The sequence below is a fragment of the Balaenoptera physalus genome (assembly GCF_965194825.1).
Source record: "Balaenoptera physalus genome assembly, chromosome: 6".
NCBI lineage: Eukaryota > Metazoa > Chordata > Mammalia > Artiodactyla > Balaenopteridae > Balaenoptera > Balaenoptera physalus.
In genome coordinates this window covers 129,473,229-129,489,030 of record NC_138885.1, presented here as the reverse complement: position 1 = coordinate 129,489,030, position 15,802 = coordinate 129,473,229, and the positions used below count along the sequence as shown (strand labels likewise).

The 15,802-nt window shown below is 37.6% G+C and overlaps 1 protein-coding gene across 22 annotated transcripts in view; it reads left to right on the top strand.

The window, feature by feature from the left end:
- The window catches only part of TRIP12 (thyroid hormone receptor interactor 12), a 146,478-nt gene that overhangs the window by 37,717 nt on the left and 92,959 nt on the right, over positions 1 to 15,802 (top strand). For all 22 annotated transcript variants that reach the window (XM_082466395.1, XM_082466394.1, XM_082466379.1 and 19 more), the window contains one exon: positions 2,963 to 3,109. In XM_082466395.1, the coding sequence (XP_082322521.1) occupies positions 3,012 to 3,109 (98 nt within the window). In that variant the 5' untranslated portion in view covers positions 2,963 to 3,011. The remainder of the gene's footprint in view (positions 1 to 2,962; positions 3,110 to 15,802) is intronic.

Genomic DNA, 15,802 nt, shown 5'->3' with positions numbered 1-15,802 from the left:
CTTCAGTAGTTGTGGCTCGCGGGCTCTAGGGCGCAGGCTCAGTAGTTGTGATGCACGGGCTTAGTTGCTTCACGGCATGTGGGATCTTCCCTGACCAGGGCTCAAACCCGTGTCCCCTGCATTGGCAGGAGGATTCTTTTTTTGTTTGTTTTGTTTTGTTTTTGGTTTTTTTTGGCCTCGAGACATATGGGATCTTAGCTCCCTGACCAGGGATCGAACCTGCGCCCCCTGCATTGGAAGGCAAAGGCTTAACCACTGGACCGCCAGGGAAGTCCCCTGGCAGGAGGATTCTTAACCACTGCACCACTAGGGAAGCCCAGATCTCCTAACCCTGTTTAATAATAGTATTCTTTGCTTTTTAAAGTGAAAGGAACAGTATCATGCTATTCTCTTGTGTCCATACTGTTCAGCATCCAAGCAAGATGGCATTGAGATGGTGTTTGAGATAGTAAAACTTCTTGGATGGATTCTGAAATAGATTGGTCTTTTTATTTAGTTCTTGAATGGGATACAATTGTTCTTTAGATCAGTACAACCAGGAGAGCTCTTTCAAAATATATGTCCAATTTCTGCACCCACAGAATCAGAATCTGAGGGCAGGTCAGGCATTCATTTTTTGACAAACCTTCTCAGGTGATTGTGATGCTCACCCTTAATTAAGAGCACTGTGTTTTCTGTGTAGCAAAATTCACTTTTGAGACGATATTGCTAGAAGTTTGAGACTCATGTTGACCGTGGTTTTTATGGCAAAGTTTCTGCCAATATAATTTTATCACAAGTATTTTTTTATTCTGAATACATGTTTATAGTAATAATAATAGTTGGTGTGTACTGAGCCCTTGCTATGTGAGAAGCACTGTGTTACGTGGTTTGTATGGATCCCCTCGTTTAATGCTCACAGCTACTCTGTAGGATAAGTTCTTTATCCCCATTCGATAGACTGAAGCACAGAGGACTTTATGTACGAGGTCATACATTTTGTTGGTATTGGAGTTAGGATTTGAACTCACTGAGAGGCCATTTAACTCCAGAGCCCAGCATTTGTAATCCAGTGACCTACCTTATTGTGTTCAAAGGATAAGTAACAAAAATGACTCCTTTAGTTTCAGACTTCAGACCCCCAGTCCTCTTTCTCAAAGTTAGTCAGTACCATCTGCAGAGGATACGTTTCAAGCTCCCCAGTGATGCCTGAAACCGTGGATAGTACCAAATCCTGTATATACTATGTTTTTTCATATATTAATTGGTGGGGAGCATATATAGTGGATACATTGGGCAGAGGGCTGACTCACATCCTGAGCGGGACAGAGAGGGATGGCATGCGATTTCACCAGCTACTTGGAATGTTGTACAATTTAAAACTTACAAATGATTTATTCTGGGAATTTTCAATTTAATATTTTTGTACCATGGTTGATCAGGTAGGTAACTGAAACCATGGAAAGCAAAACTGGTGATAAGGCGCGTGGGGGGCGGGGTGTTAACAGAGTCTGTTGTATGAATTTATTGCCACCAATTTTTAATGAGCAAATAATATATAAAGATACATATGTAAACCTTTTAAATATATATGTACACATAGATGGGAATTATACTGTTTTTCTCCAAGCATATCTTGGAGAGATCTTTCTTTCTTTCCATCAGTACATGTAAACTGAACCTTCCTCTTTCTCTTTTAATGTTTACATAGTATTTCCTCTTTTTTCTTTCTAAAATTGAGAGTAATTATATTAGTAATTTGAACTTCCTGACTGAAGTTTATTTGGTGTATTAATTGGTGATGTGGGCATGTGTGACAGAAAGAAACTGTCCTTTTCTACTGAACTGGGTGAACATGTAACTCAAAAGAAAACCCAGTTTCCTGTTACAGTGCATGGAATCTCTTAAAATCCAGTAATAGATTTAGTTATGGTTAATTTACATTCTTTTTGGCACAAGTTTCTGTAATGTCATATGATCGTTCCTTCTGTTCCCTCCCCAATCAATAGAAGTAATTAAAGAACTCTACCTGGAATTTGACTGGAGGCTTAAGAAAAATTGTGTCAGATTTGATTTATAAAAATCGCAATTCTGTGATAGTACTATTGACCTCTTTTGTCAGTTAAACTCATTTTCTTTGAGTGTCAGCATTTTTTCCTGTATAACGATTTCTTATAGAAAGATAAAAAGTTCAAATTAATTAATAACTGTGTTTTGAACTAAATTGTTAAGCTTATGAACTGTGTTCACAATTTCTTGTTGCTAACATCTCCATGAGGTAGATAATATACTGATTTTACAGAAGAGGTAAACAAAATCTAGAGATCAAGTTTCTTGTCCAAAGTCACAGCCAGCGCAGCTGATGTTGAAATCCAGGAGATCTAGGACCATTTCTCAATTTACTGTACTTGAGCTGCTTTTTCCTTGTTTCTCCATTAAGATATTATAGTTTTACCATTTCCTTTGTATTCATTATTTCATTTGTTCACAGCACTGCTGTGAAGTAAGCATGGTATATGTTGCTTTTATTCTGTGCCTGAGGAATCTGAGGCTAGAGATTATGGTTTGTACAAAGGCAGACTCTTTTAGTACCCGTTCTATCACAGGACTTGAGCCAGGGTGTTCTGACTTTAGGTGCAGTGCCCTTTACCATGTAGTACTAGATGTGGAAACAGAGATTTCTACTTGTGCTCTGTTTTTTTTGAATTGGGGATTTCTTGGGCGCTCCATGAGAAATGTAAGTTAATTCTATGTGTGGGATTCTGGACCTCATGCCTTGAATTTGATATATTCCTGACACTTTATAACACATTAATCAGCCAGACTTCACAGTTTAATAAGACACTGCAGCATTGGTGAAGGCTGTACAATCAAATTGTTTACATAACATTTCCCCTTCATCTTTGGTGCCCCTCATTTGTTTTTGGTGTTGTACTATGTATAGTTGACGTTTTATTTTTTCTCCTTTTTTTCCCCTTTTTAGTGAATGGTAGTGTCTAGAAAGGGTATGTCCCTTCAAGAGAGAGGTGCCAATGTCCAACCGGCCTAATAACAATCCAGGGGGGTCACTGCGACGTTCACAGAGGAACACTGCCGGGGCCCAACCACAAGACGACTCAATAGGAGGAAGGTATGTATTTAATGGTAATTAAATGGTAATTTAAATGGTAATTTCAGCCATTTGTGATCCCTTCCTTTATGTATGTTGTGACTTGATTTATTTACCTTATTGAAAGGAAGCTTCTTTGTTTTAAGATCTTGAGTTTTGATAGCTAGCTTTTTGAGTTTTTTCCCTTGTCTTACTCTTTGACAACACAGGGGCACTGACAGGCTGGCAAGGCCGTCTGACTGTGTTAGCGCATCAACTCTCAGCGTGTGGTGTTGAGCTGATCTTTTTAGTTGGAGTTGTTGTATAGGAGGTGGTGTGAAGAATCAATATATTCTCTTGAATGCAAGATTTCCTGTCTGATTTAGCTAAGAACTGTCATTTTATGCATAAAATACTCAGAATTGCTTGAGCCTAATTTTCAGTCCATGGACTAATCATGGTTAGATTATAATAGATATGGCTAAACTCTAATAAGATTACCTGATGCAACATTTTGAGATATTACCATGTATGTTGTCTACTGAACTATAAAAAAAATGGTAAATGTCAAATGTAAAGAAGAAATTGAAATACATCTTGTTCATGTCAGGCGATTTAATTGGTTAAACATTTGGACTTTGGACTAGGACAGCTTTGTGTGCAATTTCTGCCTCTGCCTGTAAATAGCTATGTGTCCTTTGTTATATCTTTCAGGAAACCTCAATTTTTTAGTCCACACAGTGGGGGTATCTGTTTCATAGGGTTACTAGTTAACTTCAGTATTGTAACATGTAACTCTGAGAACAGTGCTTAGTACAGAGTTCTGTTCTAGACTTTTTTGCTTTTTTACGTTTAGACTGTTCTTTGGGAGCAGCCACACTTAACTTTATTTATGCTATTGATTAGAAAAATGACTCCCCCATTATAAAAATGTTACGTATTTTACAGAATTTGGAAAATACAGAAAAGTATGAAGAAAAACATCAGTTTCACAGTCCACTTGTAGTCACTGTTAACATCGGCCTATTCCTCCGTAGTTGCTCTTTTTTTTTAAGGCATGTATGTGTGTATACATGTGCACGCATGTGCACCTAAGTTACACACACCTTTCGAACAATTACAGTTTTGTACATACTAATCCTCAGGTTATATTTAGACCCTTGCATATGATCGACAAACATTTTGCACTGTCACACAGTATATTACTTCTAAATCCAGTGACGTTTCAGCACCATTATCTTTTCTACACATCAGTGATAATGTTGTAAAATTATTTAAATGTTTTATTATATTATGTATTTAAATATATGAGTGGTAAACAAATGGACATGGTTAATAATAGTTATTAAAATGCATTGGCTTAAAAGTTGTAATCAGGATGGAACTCAGATTTGTAGAATGGCAGATGTTTCCCTGAAGTTCATGTGCTTTAAGACTATCGATGATATGCTCAATTGTGAAGGAAAATAATAAAATTTCAAAGCGTGTTTGGAATGGAGAATCACGCCAAAGAATATAAAGCAAGGTATAATTAGGGTTTTTATACCTTTAATCTCTCCTCCCTTTCAGTAATGTGGCCCCATTTCAGCTCTCATGATTTCAACTTTTACATGTCTTTAAAAAACATTTCCCCGCAAAAGTAGTACACAAAAGAGGGCCTATTCACTTTTTTAAAACCTAGTATTATATGTGTTGTTTCCTGTTGTCTTTAAAAATTGTTTAAAAACAGGGCTTTTAAAGTCTTCATGTTCAATTGTGTGTGGTTAATACCATAATTTAGTAATAACTTTGAATATATAGATTTTCCCTATTTTTATGTGGATAAGTATAATTATGATCAGGGCATAGAAATTTAGAACTTTAGCCAAAAAGTCTTATCAGTTTGGCTAAGAATGCAAATTAGAAGATACTTGCACATCTGAATTTCATTTTGCCATTTTAGACAGCTTGATTCTTTTGTTTGTGATACAGTCTCAGAGCTGGAAGGGACCTTTTCATCAAACCCCAGACTTATTTTTGAAGCCCCAGTAGAGTGTGCTATGCTAACAATTATCTAACCTCTGAGAAACCTCTCCAGTCATTTTGGGGAGTGAGTGGATTGGGGTTAATTGGGAGAGAGCAATTACAACTGTATTTTTATTCTTTTAATCTAACTTTGTTGCTTAACTTTCCTATAAGTAAAATGCTGTTATTGTGGCTTTTGTTTCCAAAAAATAGTGGCTTTGGTCTTGTGAATGTATTCATAGTGATACAGTGATTCAAATAATGGTAATAAATAATCTACTACATGGTTAGTAGTAGGTAATGGTAATAAAGCACCTACTACAACAGCACTGGTGGAGTATTTTTAGTTAAGCAATTTTTTATACATATTCTTTCAATTTGAGACTCACAAACTCTGTGTGCTAAGTATGTAGCCCCTGTTTTCTAAATGTGGTAACTTGCTCCGCTTTACATGGCTGGTATGTAGAGTCAGGACTTGATTCCTGACCTCTTCACTTGCAAGTCGGTGATTCCTTTCATTGTGCCAAACTGTTTTTACTGCACAAACCACTTGATCCAAATGATGAAGAAGGGCTTAGAGGAGGGTATGAAGTACTTGAAGAGTATTAACTCATTCAGTTTAGAATTTAAGGAGCAGTTTTTCCCTCCTAGAAATTTTTAACTCATTCATTTTTGATTCATTCTGTTTCCTCCCAAACTTGCATTAAGTTGTCTTCTATGTGTAGCTTCCTTCCTGTGACCACTCCTGCCCTTTTCCTAAATCAAGGTAACTTACTTTTTTTTTAAAAAAAAGAAGAAAAGTTTTAGTTCACCGTTAAGATAAAAGAAAGTTGGATCTTTGGGATATATTTATTTTCTCCTTATTATTCCCTCTGTTCTTTTTCACCCATCCTTCATCTCTGTCCATAATTGAGCTAGATTATCTTCCTCCTCTTCTATTGTTTTTCTCTTTTCCTTTCTTCCATAAGTTTTTGGGCTATCATTGCTCTGTTCCTCTCTTTTCTGTTCTCTTTTTCTTCTTGAGGAAATCACTCACTTCCACTGCTTGTCTGTGGGCTTGCTCTCAGGGATACTACCTAGTCTTTCCCACTTCTAGCACAGGTATTTGTAGGCTCTCCCTCCCTCTTTGCCATGCAGTAGCATTTTCATTATATCATGTGCTTTTTCTTGTTTTTCTCAAATGTCAGCGGTGGGATTGAATTCAATTTTATAGCAACTTTGGTTGAGATTGCTGTAGTGAAGGTTTCTTCTACATTGTTTTTGTTATAAAAACGCAGCATGTTGAGAAAGGAAAATTGGGATGCTTCAGGAAAATGAAAGAATTAAGATAAATTCAATCCATCCACCCAGAGATAATGATGGTTAGTATTTCTACTCTATATTTCTACCCCATGATTTTCCTTGATATGAAAGCCCATGATATAAATTAGGGCCTCTAGTCACATTCTCCCCCCCACCCCAGTTTTTTTCTGTAAAATATGTTACTGCTGTGCCTATCACATTTGAGTATTGTTCTGATTTTATCAAGTCAAATTCCTGAAATGGGTTCATAGGACCTAAGGATATGAATATTTTGAAGACTTTTAACAGAATGCTAAATTGTGTTTCAGAAAGACTGAACCACTTTTTTTTTCCCTTTTTTGATTAAACCAATTTATACTCCTACTAATACTTTGTGAGAATGCCTATTTCGCCAAATCCTAGTCAGTACAGCACACCATTTTTAATCAGAGTTTGTGGAAAAAAGGGTTCCTTTGGTTAAAGTTACCATTTCTCTGGTTACTTTAGAGTTGAAGATCTTCCCCACATATTGGCCATTCTTACTTAACGTTATGAGTTGTCTGTTAGTGTCCTTTGTCTGTTTTAATTTTGGAGATGCTTGCTCTTTTATTAGAACCCTTTATGGGAAGGGTATCAACCTACTGACATGGGCAAGTATTTTTTGCTAGTTTTGTTACTTGTTCTGGTTTGTTTTAATTTATAGTAGATTTTAAATTTAGATAGTCAAGTCTATCAGCTCTTTGTTTCTTTTCTTCCTTTGCCTTCTCCATACCCAGAATAAAATTTTCTTCTTGGTTCTGTTATGGTTCCATTTTTACATTTTATTGTAATCCGTCAGTGTTTTTTTAATGGTGTGAGGAAATGCTTGAATCCAATCCACCCCACCTTCTCACCCCCAGTACAAAATTTGTCTGCAAAGTTTTGATAATTATTTATTACTGAGTAATAGATTATGAGATCTAAAGGTTATAGCTTTCTGTTAACATTGTCAAAGCAGGGATTTTTTAAGCCAGCATTAATTATACAGGAAGAAATAGATTTGTATTTTGCTTAAAAAACTATTTCAAAGGGATAGGATACAGAAAAACACAAAAAGAAAATAAATATCATCCAGAGAGTGTCTGTGTTAATATTTTGATTTTTATCTGTCTTTATTTATCTGTTATTTTTGGGGAGGGGGGAGGATCTGAGTTCCCTGACCGGTGATTGAACCCGTGCCCCCTGCAGGGAAGTCCCTATCTGTCTTTAAAACACAATTTAGCGTGTAGCTGATTATACTGGAAATACTTTTGGATCCTACTTTTTTCACTCAGTATCCTAACAAACGTTTTCTCTTATCATTATGATTTTTTTGGTAATTGTTTACAGATGGTCACATGATTTGCTGAATCAGTGCACAACATTTTCCACTATTAATTTTCATTTTTTGGATAGTTAGATGGTTGCAGTGGGAAAAGTTTTCGCTTATGCTTAAATGTTTGCAATTTTGGCATCTCTTAAGAGATATGTTCCCAGAAGTGAAATTGCTTGGTCAAAGCGAGTTTTTTATGGTCAACTTATTTCACATAAATTTTTTTCTCCAATTTACTTATCACCATCAGGAAAAAGAGTGCTTTTTCTCATCATTCTATTTGTGTTATCTCCATTTTGCATTTTCCTGCTAATTTGATATGGAAAAATTGCATTGATTTCATTTTATTGGTGTTTCTATAGTAATGAGATGTTAAACATTAGAAAAATAGGTTTAAGGAGTGAGATCTGAGTGAGAATACTTCTTGATGTAAATGTACTAATAAGTTTTCATATGTTGTTAATCTTCCTTTGAACCATGATACAGGAGAAATGAACTTTTAATTTGTTCAGCTGAGATTAACCCCTCTTCTTGTGTAATGATTTCCCTCAGTTCTTCACCCATGTATTTTGAGTGGTAGTTAATTTTTTCCACTGTGATCTTACTCTGCTCCTGGCTCCCCACTGCCTTTTGCCAAAGCTGGCAGAATCTGCAGTCTTTATTTATTCTGAGCACAGTGATGGGACTGGGGTGGTCATGTGATCCACGCTGGAAAAAACTGAAAGCTTTTCCCTTTCTGGTAGCACAGGGAAGATGTGAATCTGAAGTTGCCAACTGCATGTCTCCTGCCTTATGGAAGATGATGGACAGTCAGAGAAAAGCAAATATATTAGAGATTATGTGTGATTAAAGTTCTGACGAGTTTCAATTCCTTAGTTCTTCAGAGCTGTGTTGACTCTTTTCTCTAGACTTGCTTATTTAACTATTGGATTCTGGAGGTATGCATGCCTTATTTTAATAAAGCCTCTGTTTTTGGCTTTAGAGCTAAAGAGTCCTGCCTTGATGTACTTGCAGTACAAACTCAGTATAAGATTGTATTCATCCATTTGTAGAACACCATGCTAGTAAGCACCATGCTAGATGGTAATTATAAAAATTAGAGTAGAATAGCCTTTGTCACAAGCAGTTTCCAGTTCAGTAGGGGAAATGGGCATGTAAGTGGTTATTAAAGTCAAGTGAGAAACATTTCTGGTGATGACCTCATTGATGGGGCTTTGAAGGCTGAAGAAGCAGTTGTAAAATAAATGGTACGTGTCAGCCATATTTGTCTCTACTTGAGACATGGAGTCATTAGTTATTTTCAGAGTGGATTTGATTTCTCATTTTTCTGTGTCTCTTGTTACTTTGCTCACAAGTAGTAGGTGTTCAGCAAATACTAGTGTTGAAATCAGGAGATTTACTTCCTTGGCATTTTTAGGCACAGATATGTGACTTTCTTTTACTGAAATGGTCATGAAAAGGTCATTGACTGGAGTGAAGGCCAGTTGAAATAGGGCCTGGTTTAAATGAGCTATGCGACAGGATGCCTGGATTGTGCTACAGTAACAAACAGCTCCTAAATATTAGTATAACAATCTAACCACTAGGAAACTCGTCCATCCTGCGTTACCTGCAGGCTCTGCTCCATGTCCGCACATTCAGGTATTCAGGTATCACTGCTGTGGTGGCAAGAGAATATGCTGACTTGCTCTCTGGCTGTCCAAGGCTTCCCTCAGAAGTGATCCATTTCCGCGCACGTTCCTTGACCAGAGCAACTTACATGGCTGCACGTAACTTCCAGGTGGTTTGGCAGGTATCATCCTACTGTGTGTCTGGAAAGAAGAGAAATGGAATATTTGCAAACAGCACCTGGTAGCTATCACAGGCTGTTTAACACCATTTTAAAATTTTTATTCTTGCTCCCATGTCTGCAACAAACTGCTTATTTCCCTAAATTCTACTTAGGACAGCATGGACACGCAATTGTGTGTTGTTCTCTTCATTCTCCTACTTAATTAACCAGTATGGGTGCCTTTTAATTTTTATTTTTAAAATTTATTTATTTATTTGTTTTTGGCTGCGTTGGGTCTTTGTTGCTGCGCACAGGCTTTCTTTAGTTGTGGCGAGCGGGGGCTGCTTACTCTTCGTTGCGGTGCACGGGTTTCTCATCGCGGTGGCTTCTCTTGTTGTGGAGCACGGGCTCTAGGTGCGCGGGCTTCAGTAGTTGTGGCGCACGGGCTTAGTTGCTCCGCGGCACGTGGGGTCTTCCCGGACCAGGGATCGAACCTGTGTCCCTTGCATTGGCAGGCAGATTCTTAACCACTGCGCCACCAGGGAAGCCCTGCCTTTTTAAATATTCCTTTTTTGGTGTTCCTTCTGTCTCTTTTTTCATCCTGACCTTTGCTCAGTCAGATGGAAGCGCAAGCTTCCTCATCTTTGGGAGGAGGAGAATGTTAAGGGGAGGCAGTGTGATGTGACAGTGACTTCACTGTTTCTTAGGACTTAATTGAAACCACTTTAAAAAACAATTTATACTAGAGTTGGCCCGGTAACTTGTCACTTGCTCCTTTCAGTAATGGCGAATCTTACTGCATAATTATGCACTTTGAGTTTCACCCAAAGAACCACGTGTGCACACGCTTTTCCACTTTTTGGGCTGCTTTGGTAATGCTCAGAAGGCTTGTCTGTCCCATCAGGCCTTGTGCTGGGAGGCAAGATTGACAGTGTTGTGTTCAACAGTGGCATGGTTGTCTTGGTCTAAAGAGGAACAGAGGCTACTTTTTTCTAGGTAGAAGTTATGTGCATTGGATTCTTAATAGTATCCATGTTAAATTATTTCTTGGACCAACAAAGTAATATTTTATATATTGTGTAATTTTCTCTGCATTATATATTTCTTGCTTTAATCATCAAGTGTGAAATTTTGTCCAAAAATCACTTTATAAACATATTGGAAACCTATAAGGCATCAGCTGCCATAGATTATTTCATATCTTAACTGACGATTTGCTCTGATTCTCCTGTCCCTCAGTATTGAAGGAATCTGATGTTCCACACCACTTTTTACAAATGCTTTCTCAGTCTCAGAATGCTTTCCTAGAGTATCAGTATGACTAAAAAAAATAAATATATGTAAATGCTTCTTCAGTAATTGAACAGCAAGTTTCAATATCATATACGGAAGGCTATCGCTTTTGAAGCAGGAGGGAAAACGTGATTTTCTTCTGTTTTTCTCATAACATCTCCAAAGCCTTAAGCCATTTATTTTGACATATACAGTCAGGAACAGAAATACCAGCATGGGTAGGAAAAATTTAATAACTAGATGCTGACCTTTTACTTTCACCACTAAGCCCCTAGATGTAACTGTGGGGTTTCAGATTTAGGGATTTGGAATACCTGGGCTCAATCTCACCTTTCCTGCCCAAGGGCTGGGTGATTTGGGGCAAGCCTCCGTTCTTACATCTTTAAAATGGAAATATACCTGCCTCCAGTGTCATTTGAGGATTAAGCTAGATAATGTCTTTAAAGAATCAGTATAATGCTTATCACATAATCACACGTTTAAAATTATTTATTCTGTGTTTGTGGTTTTGTTTTGGATTTTTTTTTTTAATTTTTTACTCTTTTTTTTTGGCTGCGTCAGGTCTTTGTTGCTTCACACGGGCTTTCTCTAGTTGTGGCGAGCAGGGGCTACTCTTTGTTGCAGTGTGCGGGCTTCTCATTGCGGTGGCTTCTCTTGTTGCGGAGCACGGGCTCTAGGCACGCGGGCTTCAGTGGTTGCAGCACATGGGCTCAGTAGTTGTGGCATGCAGGCCCTAGAGCATGCGGGTTTCAGTAGTTGTGGCACGTGGGCTCAGTAGTTGCGGCACGTGGGCTCCAGGGCTCGCGGGCTTCAGTAGTTGTGGTGCACAGGCTTAGTTGCTTCACGGCCTGTGGGATCTTCCCGGATCAGGGATTGAACCCGTGTCCCCTGCATTCGCAGGCGGATTCCTAACCACTGCGCCACCAGGGAAGTCCTCTGTGGTCATCTTAATACATTTTTATCCAGGTATTTATAAAAGCCAGTGTAGTTCATGAGATGGTATTGTATCACTAATCTATCACTAATCACTAATTTACTTTTATTATCTCAGTGTTTATACCCCTCACCCAACTAATTTATTTGTGAAAGGTGGGGGCAAAACTAAATTGAGCTGTGAGATTCCCTTTGGGGGGGTGGGCATCTTTTCCCATGGTTTTTGTTTGTTTGTTTTTTTAAATATGAATTTTATTTTATTTGTTAAAAAAATAATACAGCATGTTCTTATTAGTTATCTATTTTATACACATTAGTGTATATATATGGTTTTGATTTTCAGTCCCTCTGCCTTTTTTTCTTTGCCCAATAACTTAAAGTTATTGTAGTTTACTCACCCATTCTCAGTATACCCAGATTGTTGAACATATAAAATTTTGGCTTTTGCATGTTTCCAACCCTGTTGTTAGTCTCTTACTCCAGGCTACGATTAAGAACAAAATCCTTCCAAAAGGCATTTAAGCCCTAGCCTGTCCTTCCAACCTTGTTTTCTAATGTGTCTCTGTGCTCAGGGAAATTCATATCATTTACCAGGTGCCATGTGGGTTTTAAAATTTGCTGCCTCTCTGCCCTTGTCTATGCTGCTTTTAAGCGGAACGCTCTTTTTCCTCGGCTTTTCATTCTTCAGGGTGTGGTTTAAATGCCATGTGGTCTATAAAACCTGTATTTTCCCGCTAAGAGTAATTTCTCCCTTTGTTGTGAACTTTATAGCACTTGGTAGATCTCTTTATGGATTCTAACCTCTTTGAGGACGGGACACAGTGTAGTGTGTTATCAGTGTTTATGTGCCCTGTCGTGACTTGCATATACTTGAGTTGGGAAACCAAGTGTGTGCAAGTATGACTTGAGTAGCTTGGTACAGTAGTTCTCAACTCTGTTCGATCCAGTGCTCCCACTCTATAACGTGTATCATATAATGTAAACATCTTTATTTTGATGCCCCTTTAGTGTCTTGAATTAAGAAGTATATAAAAAGCCTCCCTCCACAGTTTAGAAACATGAATATAATATACAAGCATTTCACAAAGGTGAAAATAAACAAGTAAAAGGAAAACAGTTGATAACAAAATAACATGATTTCAGTAGGTAAATGCTTGGGTACTTGACAGAAGATGACACTGTATTCAGATGCTTGCATCTCTATTTGAATTTATTGAATGTGACAGCTGCGACAACAGACTTAAATGCTGTAAGCAGCATTTTCATTACAAACTTTTCCAAAATGATGCATGACTCTTGGTCAAGCTGCAAAAAACAGATATAATCTTTTGTGGATTCCCTTGCATTCCTGCAAAATTTAAGTATATAGAGAACCATGCAAAACAAATCTAAGCTGAGAAATTATAAACCTGTTTTTCCCCGATGTCATGGCCAGATTTTAAGTGTTTTCATAAGGTCTTCCTATATTATCAAGGCTATTTGAAATATATGGGTGATGAGGCAGTTCTTCACTGTGTCTCCTGGTTCTGTGTACTGCACGACATCTTCTACCTCTAGTCCTTACCTGCTGAAAACGCCAGCAGCACCACTGGTCCCCAACATACTGCTTCAAAATACTCCCCGGAGGAGGAACCACTACTGTTTTTTTTTTTTTTTTTTTAAACCACTGATTTTTAAGATAAATAAGGAGCTCTAAATTACAGAATTATTTGTGCTAGCATTTCTCCATAACTGAACATAGGAACATTGGTCAGACTACTCAGCTTCTGTTTTGTGACTGAAATAGAAACTAGTACATTTTACAGAGAACATTAGTGAGTTTTTGTTTAAAGTGGTTTAAGTGAACTTTCCACTTTGATTATTGAAAATCAGGGGCTTATTTATAATATGCATTTTTTTTTAAAATAAATTTATTTATTTATTTATTTAGCTGTGTTGGGTCTTCGTTTCTTTGCGAGGGCTTTCTCCAGTTGCGGCGAACGGGGGCCACTCTTCATTGCGTTGCGCGGGCCTCTCACTATCGCGGCCTCTCTTGTTGCGGAGCACAGGCTCCAGACACGCAGGCTCAGCAGTTGTGGCTCACGGGCCCAGTTGCTCCGCGGCATGTGGGATCCTCCCAGACCAGGGCTCGAACCCGTGCCCCCTGCATTGGCAGGCAGATTCTCAACCACTGCACCACCAGGGAAGCCCCTATAATATGCATTTTATAGCATTATAAACAAAGCATTTAATTTTTGGAACACAGCTATAATGTTATAATTCTGTATATAAAATATAAGAGCATAAAAATGTATGTCTGTATACACATACACAAATTTGGAGATATAATTAAGTACCAAATCATTTATATTTGGTAATATGTACATATATTTGAGTTGTATGTCTGGCATAGATATTAATTTCAAAGAAAATCCAGGAACTGTAATACAAGGAATTAACTAGCTCCTTGTAACTAGCCGCCTTCCTCATTTGTCTAAGATTACAATAAGAATACTTTTTGCTACAAGGTTTTGGCCTCTTTTAGATGTCCTCTGGACTAGAGATGGTTTCTAATCTTTAAGACTACCAAATTAAGTATCTAGAAGGGACAGTCACTACAATTTGCCTAAAAGTCGGCAAGAGGCATTTGAGACTTGCTTTCAGGTTAATATTGAAAGCACATAACCCAGAGATGATTGTAGTATGCTCTGTTGCAACCTGGGTTTCTTTAACGTGAGTTGGCACGCATGTACTTGGTAAATAGGAAAATGATGTCAGTATGATGTGGAAGTAGTGTCAGGTCTTAGGCAGTTTTTCCTGTAGTGTTAATATATGAACTGGTAATCTATGAAGTCTTATGAAAGACCTGGAAATAGTGCAAAAATGAGTTAAAGAAATCATTTAGTGCAAGAAATAGCTAGTTCCGTGGCTTCCAGAACCACCACACTTTGTACTGGTAACACTCCCAGGAAGCTCAAAACCATTTACTCTTGTATTTATAAAGAAAGAAAATGACAAAAAGGGAAGTCTCCCCCAGAATTGTATTTTTAATTTTGTCGAAGTTGGTCCTGAAAGAAAATGTCTTGAAAAATTTACACTTAAAGGAGAAAGTACAAAAATAAGAAAGACTCTAATGAGTGGACCAACTGGGATTATTGGTGCAAATGTTAGTGAAGGTTTAATCTTTTATTAAAATTGATGGCGTTTTTGTTAGGACTCTCACTGCAAAATAGCATAGGTTTGAGTGCTCTGTTTCCAATCTTATTTTCACCATTAGTCCAGTTCTTTTTAGTGGGTGATTTTTCAGAGCCTGAGATTTTTTTTTTTTCCAGCAACATCCATAGGATGATGTAGAAGCTCCTGAATATACTTGTGCCCCCACTCCATCCACATCCATCCCCCCACCCAACTATCTTGGGCTCTAATTCACTAAATGGGCTCATCTTGGTGCTACTTAAGAGTTTGTCGTGAATTTTATTGTCTTGTTCTTGCAAATTTGATTTACAGTGGATATAACTTTTACGGGTCTTAAAGAGATTATGTTTTTTTAATAAAAATTAATGTTAATAAGGTTTGATAAATGAGGGAGTTGGTAAAATGAGCTAAAAGGCATCAAGACTCGTTTAGTGCTGAATGCTGTTATACTCTAATTGGCTGTTCTAATTGGGCATTATTATTTTATGGAGATTTCCTTACAGTATCTGAGCATTAATAATTTATAAATGGGCATGATAAAATAGAGTCCCACTTTGGGAGGGCCCAGATTGTTACTTATGGTATCCATCTGGTTGCTTACTCCTTTTGTGGTATGTCAGGGGTTGGAAAACCCATGGGTCAAATCCAGCCTACTGCCTGCTTTTGTAAATAAAAATTTGGTTGGAACATAGCCATGCCCATTTGTTTATGTGTTGTTTATACCTGCTTTTGTGACACATAGTACCGCCCACAAAGCTGCAAGTATTTACTACCCTCTACAGAAAATGTATCAATATTAAGATCATGCTAAACAATAGAAGGACATAAATGGTGTTTTATAGTATTTTAAAAAGTTTTTTGACGAGGCCTCAGAATATCACACTTAAAAATAATTTTAGGAAAGGTAGAATCAGATCAGTATGGGATT